This window comes from Phalaenopsis equestris, unplaced genomic scaffold (assembly GCF_001263595.1).
Source record: "Phalaenopsis equestris unplaced genomic scaffold, ASM126359v1 Scaffold000303, whole genome shotgun sequence".
Classification (NCBI taxonomy): domain Eukaryota; kingdom Viridiplantae; phylum Streptophyta; class Magnoliopsida; order Asparagales; family Orchidaceae; genus Phalaenopsis; species Phalaenopsis equestris.
In genome coordinates, this window is record NW_018164745.1 from 136,046 (window position 1) to 146,266 (window position 10,221).

General features: G+C 35.1%; 1 protein-coding gene across 1 annotated transcript in view; it reads left to right on the forward strand.

Moving 5' to 3' along the window:
* The first annotated feature begins 5,425 nt into the window (after positions 1 to 5,425).
* The window catches only part of LOC110025569 (tubby-like F-box protein 6), a 7,710-nt gene continuing 2,914 nt past the window's right edge, over positions 5,426 to 10,221 (forward strand). The window contains exons 1-4 of the mRNA XM_020726124.1: positions 5,426 to 6,204; positions 7,276 to 7,363; positions 9,314 to 9,443; positions 10,095 to 10,221. The exon at positions 10,095 to 10,221 is cut by the window's right edge and continues 62 nt beyond it. Coding sequence (XP_020581783.1) covers positions 5,857 to 6,204; positions 7,276 to 7,363; positions 9,314 to 9,443; positions 10,095 to 10,221 — 693 coding nt within the window. The 5' untranslated portion in view covers positions 5,426 to 5,856. The remainder of the gene's footprint in view (positions 6,205 to 7,275; positions 7,364 to 9,313; positions 9,444 to 10,094) is intronic.

Genomic DNA, 10,221 nt, shown 5'->3' on the forward strand with positions numbered 1-10,221 from the left:
ACTAAAGCCTGGGAGAGCTGAAGTCCGGCATCGGTCTGTAGCACAGATCCAACGAATACCTCCCACTCTTGCTGTCGCAGGCCACCGTTGATCATCAGCCGCCGATCACAGTGGACCATCATCGACCTCCCCTAACTCGTTGCAAAGAAATCTCTTGTGGAATCACGACATGCACTGCGGAATCCTAGCATCTATTGTGGAGCAATGAGACATCCTGCAAAACAACGTCCCCACAGACGGTGCAACCATTACAAGAATTTAGCAAAATTTCAACAATCAATTGCCATCAGTAAATATTATAAAACCTCAAGTTATTTAATTTTGGACGGCTTTGTAATGGTTTTTGGGGCTTAGCCAATTTGCTTCCCATAAATTTCTTAACTTACAAACTCCGACGAATTTAAATTACCAACGTGTTACTGACGGGTACATCCGTTGATGTATGGTGAAACGAAAACCAAGGATACGCCGTCAGTTTCTGTCAGTAATAAAAATGATGGTTATAAATCATCAGACCTTATAAAAAAAAAATAGTTTGTAGTTATTCGTTGGTAAAACACCAACAACCGTCGTCATTAGAAAACTGTATAATGAAAATAATTTGTCGGTTGCACTTGGTTTATTATAGGTTTATTGGCCATTAGAAATGCCCGTCGCTTTACTGATAGTCCATCAGAAGACTGTTGATTAATATATTGACAGTATATAGCCATCATATCATACGAAAAAAGTGCAAAAAAGCATCGAAAAATCGTAGGAAATCCATCAGAAACCTGTAGCATGAAAATTTTATTATAATTTTAACACCTACAATCATAACACATACACATCAAATTATATATCGCACACTGAAATGTAATAATCCAAGTAACTATTATACTAAAATCACATTAATGAATGCAAAAATTAAGTGCGAAAAAGAATGCAATGCATTAAAACAAGCAATTAAAATCTTTGCATATAAAAATAAAATGTTCATTTGAAATGTCTTATAAAGACAAATATAAATAAACAGAGCGCCTTAATCTTCTTTGTTGCTCTCATTATTCTCTTCCTCAACATCCTCAATTGTCGCCTGCTCTCCAGCATAACGCCAGAATGCATCTAATTATGATTTTACCATGGCCTCTATTTCAGGCAAGTTGGCCTCTATTTCAGGCAAGTTGGGCAACGAATTGGCTCTCAATATCAGTGGTGAATGTGGCAACTTGCCGACGAACCTCATCCTTCTAGTCGGTAGATGCAGGTGCCTGCGGGTGCCCTGCATGTGTCACGAGAGGCATGAGTATTGTAGGTTTGTGCTCGTGAACCCTATCCATAGACATGTCCCTTCTTTTTGCCTTGGCAGCTTCCCTCCACCGCTCATAGTTAGAGGGATCACGACTTGAGATCGCAACTCCTCATATGTGTTGGGTCCGACTCTCCTACAGCTTTCAGAAAGTCTCTACAAACAAATGATAAAAGAAATTTAGAGACAAAATGAATTTCAACTATTATTTGAATTGCATACCAATTATTATTTTAACTCATATGATCACCTGGGATTCGTTGTCCACCCAAGTTTGATCCGACTAATGTTTATGGGAAATGCACGCAAAATTCAACAACAATTTGCTCTCTTCTCAACTCTAAAGCATGTCAAAATAAGAATATAATCAGTAAATATTTAATTTGTAGTAAAATATAATGCAAAAGTTAGCACTCACAAGCCTCCTCGTGTACTCTTTATGTGTCCTACCAGTATGCTCGGATGCCTGCACAGTCAGAGCGACGATTTTCTTTCGCTCGCTGACTCTTCTTCAGAGCAGCGACCTTATTTAAAGATAATTTGGAGCATCTCAGGCCTTGAGCAATGAGACAAACACATCATTCCCAAGCCACAAAGGGTGCTCACACATCATTTGTATCTCGTCGAACATGTCATGAAGACGATCACTCCTTTCATATCGAAGTTACCCCAAACGTAAGTGGGGTCGAAGTTTCCACCACTTTTTTTTTGGATCCTCTCACCTTCTTTTTACTGTGCAGGCCATATCATATTTACATATTTAACTCTAAAATTTATATGTTTACATGCGTCAAACTTAAATGTTTAGAGTCACATAAAAAATATCATTTATTAATTTCAAAATAAAGTATATATTTTGATGCATAAATTTACAACACCAAAATATTCTTATGTATTTATATATCTAACACCTAATTTTTAATATTTGCATTTATAACACTTTGATGCTATAAATATATGCATGAAAATATGTATTTCATTTTAAAAAAATTATTGATGGTAATATTGTTGATGTTATGCTAAGTAGTTGAGTAATACACATATAAATATGAATGTAAAAGTGTTAGATATGTATATACATAAGAATTGTGTGGTAGGTATGTAAATGCCCCTAAAAACTTTGGGTTATTTTATACATATAAAGTTATAATAACATAAAGTAATAAACATTTAAAAAAAAAAAAAAAGAATTTAGCGTGATAAATATATATGAAAATATATAATTTAATTTTAAAAGGCCTCTATTTCAGGCAAGTTTGGCAACGAATTGGCTCTCAATATCAGTGGTAAATGTGGCAACCTGCCGACGAACCTCATCCTCCTAGTCGGTAGATGCGGGTGCCCTGCATGTGTCACGAGAGGCATGAGTATTGTAGGTTTGTGCTCGTGAACCCAATCCATAGACATGTCCCTTCTTTTTTCCTTGGCAGCTTCCGTCCACCGCTCATAGTTAGAGGGATCACGACTTGAGATCGCAACTCATATGTGTTGGGTCCGACTCTCCTTCAGCTTTCAGAAAGTCTCTACAAACAAATGATAAAAGAAATTTAGAGGCAAAATGAATTTCAACTATTATTTGAATTGCATAACAATTATTATTGTAACTCATATGATCACCTGGGATTTGTTGTCTACCAAAGTTTGATCCGACTAATGTTTATGGGAAATGCACGCAAAATTCAGCAGCAATGTGCTCTCTTCTCAACTCTAAAGCCTGTCAAAATAAGAAAATAATTAGTAAATACTTAATTTGTATTAAAATATAATGCAAAAACTAACACTTACAAGCCTCCTAGTGTACTTTGTATGTGCCTTACCAGTATGCTCGAAGGCTCCCATTTATGCACAGTCAGAGCGACGATTTTCTTTCGCTTGCTGACTCTTCTTCAAAGCAACGACCTTATTCAGAGATAATCTGAAGCAATCCAGGCCTTGAGCAATGAGACAAACACATCCTTTCTGAGCCACAATGGGTGTTGAATCATTTGTATCTCGTCGAACATGTCATGAAGACGATCACTCCTTTCATATCGAAGTTACCCCAAACGTAAGTGGGGTCGAAGTTTCCACCACTTTTTTTTTGGATCCTCTCACCTTCTTTTTACTGTGCAGGCCATATCATATTTACATATTTAACTCTAAAATTTATATGTTTACATGCGTAAAACTTAAATGTTTAGAGTCACATAAAAAAAATCATTTATTAATTTCATAATAAAGTATGTATTTTGATGCATAAATTTACAACACCAAAATATTCTTATGTATTTATATATCTAACACCTAATTTTTAATATTTGCATTTATAACACTTTCATGCTATAAATATATGCATGAAAATATGTATTCCATTTTTAAAAAATTATTGATGGTAATATTGTTGATGTTATGCTAAGTAGTTGAGTGATAAACATATAAATATGAAAGTAAAAGTATTAGATATATATATACATAAGAATTGTGCGGTAGACATGTAAATGCCCCTAAAAACTTTGGGTTATTTTATATCTATAAATAGGACTCTTTTATGTACCGGGACTCCTCTTTTTTTAGATTTCTCTTTATGTAACACTCTCATTCGATGAAATAAAAAAGGTCAAAGAGTCAGGAATACACTCGTTCGACCTTGAGGGCCAAATCCCTGTGCATCACATTTTAAAAAACGGACCGAACCAATCGATTCAACCGGTTTAACTATGACACGGTCGATGGCCTGATTCTGGTTGGACTGAAAATCGGTTCCATGTCGAACTAACATCCAACACGAATCTCTAGGCATGAGATAGATCTCGAGATAATCTTTTGAGTGAGAAATCGTCAAAGTTTGATTAATAATCATTTAGAGCTCCGATTTCGACAAACTTATGGTCAAAACTGACCGACTCAACGAAACAGACCTAATGATATTAAAATTAATATAATATGATTCAAATCAAGCTCGGAATAAGCCATTAAACCACTTTTAGAAGCTTTCCAGATATATTTATAATGTCAAACATATGTTGAATCAAATATGCTTATAGTTTAATCGAGTGTTTCGAAAAGACGAATCCAACGAGCCTAAAATCACTCATTTTTTAGATCATTAATGCACTCAAATGTTCATTAAATGTCATCTGATTGAGGGGAGCTCTCCAGACTTATGGTCAGAGTGGTTCATATTCTTGCATTAATTGCACTCAGAACTCTATAAATTGAGCCTCACCCCTCTCATGAAGGGAGAAGGAGCTTGAAGCGTGAGAGAAAGCTTGAGACCCGAGAAAAAGCTTGAAGCTTTGAAAAGGAGCTGTAGTCCGACATCACTTCTGTCACTTTGCCACTGACGACCACTGTCGGCCATCACTTGACACGTATTGGCAATCACCATCGATCGCCGCCCATTCTGTGCAACAAATTCATCTATATATCAATATTGTAACTTGAGACATCTAACAACTCTTTCCAGTCTGTGTGATAAATTATCGCAACTGTAATCATCATTTTACAGTGAAACTTTTTAGCTGAGCCAAGCCCCCGTGATTTTCTTTTAACTTTACCAGTTTTCCACATAAAAACTCATGATATCACTAATGATTATTTCTTTCTTCGAGTATGTGTTGGATTCTCGTGCAATACTACACACATTAATATCTTTATAATCCTATGGTATGCATGTAAATTTTCCAAAAAATGTTGGTATATGCCTAAACCATTCTCTAAATATCTTTATGACGTGTGGGAATGTTTTGTGTATCGATCACTCCATCCAATAGCCGGCTCGCCAATAATAATTTTCCAGACCCCATTGGCGTCCTGATTAGCAGAAATGATAAAGACTGCTACAAATTTTAAATACTAATATTTATAAAGGGAAAATTACATACGTATATATTATATATTTATTCGTTCATATAAGTAAGTCTTTCTCTGGAGAGACTATTGCGTGCGGACATCGCATGCATCTCTGCATGCGGTGTCCGTCTTGGCATCGGGTGTCCGTTCCTGGCCGTAGATCACGGTGATCTACGGCCAGGATTATTTCTATATTTTTTATATTAAAAAAAAATTTAGGTGAGGCCCACCGAAATACATCGAGACGGTCCGAGCCCGATCCTTATGGAATAATTTTTCCTTTAGAGGCCACAAAGCGAATATTGAACTCTTTCTATTCTTACGAAACTACGAGAAACGAGTAGCAATACTGCTGTCCGGTGTCTTCCCTTTTTCTACTATTTTTTTGCTCCTTTTAAAGAGGATAAGGACGAAGCCCGCACATATTCGCCCTCTCTGCAGCTCCACCCATCCAGGCAGCGGAAAACCTAATTTTCTCAAACGAGCTTTTAATCCGATATACTTTTTCACTCCTTTCCTCTTTCTCTCTCTCTCTTTCTGTGTGTGTTGGGATTGTCGGGATAGGAGCAGCCATCGGAATCTTCCAAGGGAATTCGCCTTCGCGATCGGGTTCTTTCTAATCCCGGACTTTTCGGCGGTTGGTCGAATTTGAGTTTGGCTGATGAAACAGTTGGAACTTGGTAAGTTGCGGGGATTGTAGGTTTTGTTTTGTTTTGAGGTGTTTTTAGAGGAATCAGATGCCGTTTTGGAGTATAGTTCAGGATATGAGGGAGGAAATTGGGAGTATATCGAGGAAGGGGTTTGATGTGAAGCACCGGCTGAGGGCGAGGTCGCATCGGGTGGTGCATGATGAGTTGAGTCCTTTGCCGATCGAGGCGCTGAAGCAGAGCTGTTGGGTGAATTTGCCGCCAGAGCTCCTGCGGGATTGTCTGGTGAGAATTGAGGAGTCCGAAGCGGGCTGGCCTGAAAGGAAGGACGTTGTTGCTTGTGCCGGTGTGTGTAGGAGTTGGAGGGAGATCATGAAGGAGATTGTCACGACACCCGAAATTTCACAGAAGTTGACGTTTCCAATATCTCTTAAGCAGGTATAGTTGCTGATCCTAGTCTGCTAGAATTCGATGTTCTTGTTTCATGCCTAGATGTTATTATGCCTTGCGCGTATTGATTTACTTTTATTTTTCTTGTTGTTGGAGCAAGTTCTATAAATTAATCGCGTAGTTGATGTATTTGGTAAATTTTGGTATTTTGTTAATATCTTTGGAGATAGATGTTCAGACATGTCTCCGAAAATAGGGTGTCAAACAGCAAATTTGTGGCGCTCTGTTCATATATCTGCTTCCGCAAGCATCACAACAAAATTTTTAAAGTTTATGCCGAGTTAATATTTGTTTTAGCCACAAGAACTTAGAGATCTTCAGAGAATATTCATCTTACTGTTTGGTTTAGTGTTATTAATCTGCTGTTGTCTTTAAATTCCCTGTTTTATATCAAATATTATGTGTTTGGTTCAGTCTTAAAAGTCTTTATATTAAAATAAAATAATATTCTTCTTCTTCATGACATTAGATGTAGACTGATTTGATGATGAACCTAAGAGTTGACATCGTTAAGTAGCATATAACATTCTATTGCAAATGTCACTAATCCAAACAATTCTTTGTTTAGTCTGACGGGGTCGAATTTACTGACACACCGATGATGAAATATTTTTATTTTTAATCTGTGTTTCTAATTTTTTTGTTATAAGAAGCTGCTAGATTTGATCAATAGTTTAATGAGTGTTGACTTAATGGCTCTTAAAAATAGATTATAGATCACGTTGTGACTTTATGAGCTGAAGTTAGCACCTTGATACATGACGCGCTTCAATGATCATATTATATTCTTTCCCCATGCCAATTTTTTCAGGTTAGAGGAGGCCATAGGGAGTGAGTGATAGCTTATTTTATTCTAATGAATGTAAACTTTTAGGTGTCCCTGTTGCGGTTAATTTTTATGTGTCTAATTTCTGCCACTCCTCCCTTCAGGTACTTTGCTGCTTATGTGTTGACTTTTGAATGTTGCAGTAGAATTCTTACCCTTTTTTTTTTTTTGTTCTATGCTATACTTTTTTTTCTTTGAAAAATTATTCATTTATTTTTTTTGCACATTTGCAGCCTGGTCCAAGAGACGCCCCCTTACAATGCTTTATAAAGAGAAATAGAACTACTCAAACGTATCACCTTTATCTTGGCTTAACCCAAGGTAAGCATTAATCCTTCCTTTTTTCAATGCTTTTGGAATTATGTATTAGATTTAATATATTCTAAATTTATCTTGAAGAAATAAATTTATCTTTTTTATTTAGTAAAATCCTTAGGTTTTAAAGGAATCAGTCATCTATGGATTTAGAAAAAGAATAGCTTTGATTTATAACATAATATTCATTGAATTTCTCATTTTATTAATTGGTCTTACGAGGAGTTAAAGAGTTATATATGAATGTGAAAAGGCCTTTGAATCTGTAAACCAGGACTGAACATTGCAGATGTTTCAAAAGTTTAATTTATGATGAATATAAATCTAATGTTCATTGTCTAATATGCCTGCTGCTTATGCACAATTTGTGTAGATAAAATTGTTACCTTTTCAATTGACTGGTTTGCTAATTGGGTAAATCGTTTGTTTCAAAAAATATTAGTGGCAAGAGTCTTAAATAAGTTTGCAAACTATCATTTAATTTTTGACATGGATTATCATTCCTTTGGACATAGACTTTGGTGACATTTTCTCGTTCAGTAGCTGTCCATATTTTCAAATTTTTAGTTATGATGACATTAGAGAATTGAGGAATTTTTTATAGTGCTGTAATTCCTTCTACAGATCTGGTAATTGACTTTACTCCATCTTTTTTCTGTTGAACACCTCTAATGCTAATCAAGTGTGGAAAATTCAAATTGTGTGAGGTTGTGGTTTGCCAAAACAGAAATGTAATTCACAGAATTGAAAGTCAGCTCTATTTGTTTCACTTGAAGTGTTCGTTGACGTAGAATTCCTATTCGTTAGGAGACAAAGGGATTGTTTTGGATCAATTTTATTTTTATTTAATTTATTTATGATTTTACTGTGAAAAGTATAAGATTCTCATTTTCATATATTTTAAATATTCTCTATCTGTAGATTTGGACCCTATGAAACTACGTAAAGTGCAACGGACATTAAAATTTTCAACAAAAAATTTCCACGAGAAACTGTGTTGACAAACCCGACTATAATGCAAGTTGCTGCTGTGGATTTAGATCTGACCAAAGAATGCTAGCATGCAGCCTATTTTCTACTTCTACTAGAATACTGCTTATGTTATACCTTATGCACGATTCCAATACATGAATATTCACCACAAGCCCAGCAATAATGGAAATTTGCTCACCCGTATAGTTGTATAAAGCTATAATAACCTTTCCATCGTGATTTATATTAATACCTCCACATGCTGCAACTATTGGATTGCCATTAGTGCACGCATCCACATTCAATTTTGCAATCTTTACCCGATATGATGAATCCAGTTAATTTAATTTGCGTTTATTTCCCCATCTTCCTTTGCATATTGAAATCTCAAGTAATTCTGGAATCTTCAGTGCATATCTCGTTAGTAAATTCTCATGTTAATTTATCTACGTTTTATGCAATTCTGAGCAATTAGAGGGAGAGGGTACCATATTTACCTCAAATTAATTTTCATTGTAATTTTTTTTGAATTTAAGAATAATTTTTCTTATTTTTATCAATCTTTATGCGATTCATGTTTAGGAGATGCCATCTGCGTTATCCATTCAAATTTTATCGATTGTTAATTGGAATTCGTCAAATGTTATATGCATATAACCTTACAGCTGTTGGAGTATGATAAAATGAATAAACGCTTTCTTTTCCAAAATAGTGACCCATCGTAAGCCATTTATGGTTTTGTGGCTACTTAATAAGTTTTATTGTGATTTGTCATATTATTTCATACGATTTTTTTTTGGAGTACCTTTTTTATTCTCCCATTTATTAGCTCATAACATTATTGATTAATTTTTTTGCTTATTTCTACCACTTAATGATTTATTTAGAGATTTTTTTTTTATGTTATTCTTCTTCTGCTTTGTTCTCTTGAGTAATGTAGACGATATTTCGATTTTTGCTAATCAAATTATTTTTTCTGGCCAGCTCTAATGGACAATGGAAAATTTTTACTTGCTGCACGAAAATGTCGACGTGCTACATGTACAGACTACTTAATCTCAATGGATGCTGATGATACTTCAAAAGGAAGCGATGGATATATTGGAAAATTAAGGTATGCCTCAACCATTATATCTGTGTTTACAGTTTCAACCATTATATCATATCACAACTAACTCATCAAAGATGGAAAATAACAAGTTATAGCCAGTACTGCAAGAATCTACTGAAGCCTGCATCCAAATATAGTTGACAGCATTTTCATCCTTGTGTTTATTTTTCCCGGACTCCAATTTTTTTTTTCTCTGTGAGTTGTGTGACGTTTCTTTTTATGAATGGTTGGAATGAATTCTGTTAATTTAATTTATATTCAAGTGCTTACAGAGATCTGTAGATAACATGTAGTTTTATGAACTTTGATTAACTGCATATGGTTTTATAAACACGTGCGAATAATTTTGCAACCTTGACCTATAATGATATATTTTTTCTTCTTGATGCTGTTGTACTGAATACTGCCTTCATGAGTGAAAAACCTGTGATGAGATTTCCGTTTAGCTGAATATTGTAGTGTATTGTGCTTCATTGGAAGCCTTCCATTGTCCTTGATATTTTTTCAGGATCGTATTCATCTGAAATTTATTCTGAATTTTAAAAATTATGGATCTTTTTTATGTCAGGAATTATCTTCCAATTGAAAATGGGAATGGAGAAATGTGCTAGAATTATTTTAATTTTCTTTCTCTTCATTTTTGTTTTCTGGCAGATCTAATTTTCTGGGTACCAAATTCACAGTTTATGATTCCCAGCCTCCTCAACATGGAGCTATAGTCTCAAAAAGCCACTTCAGTCGCCTGGTTGGCTCCAAACAGGTCTCTCCTAGAATTCCTGCT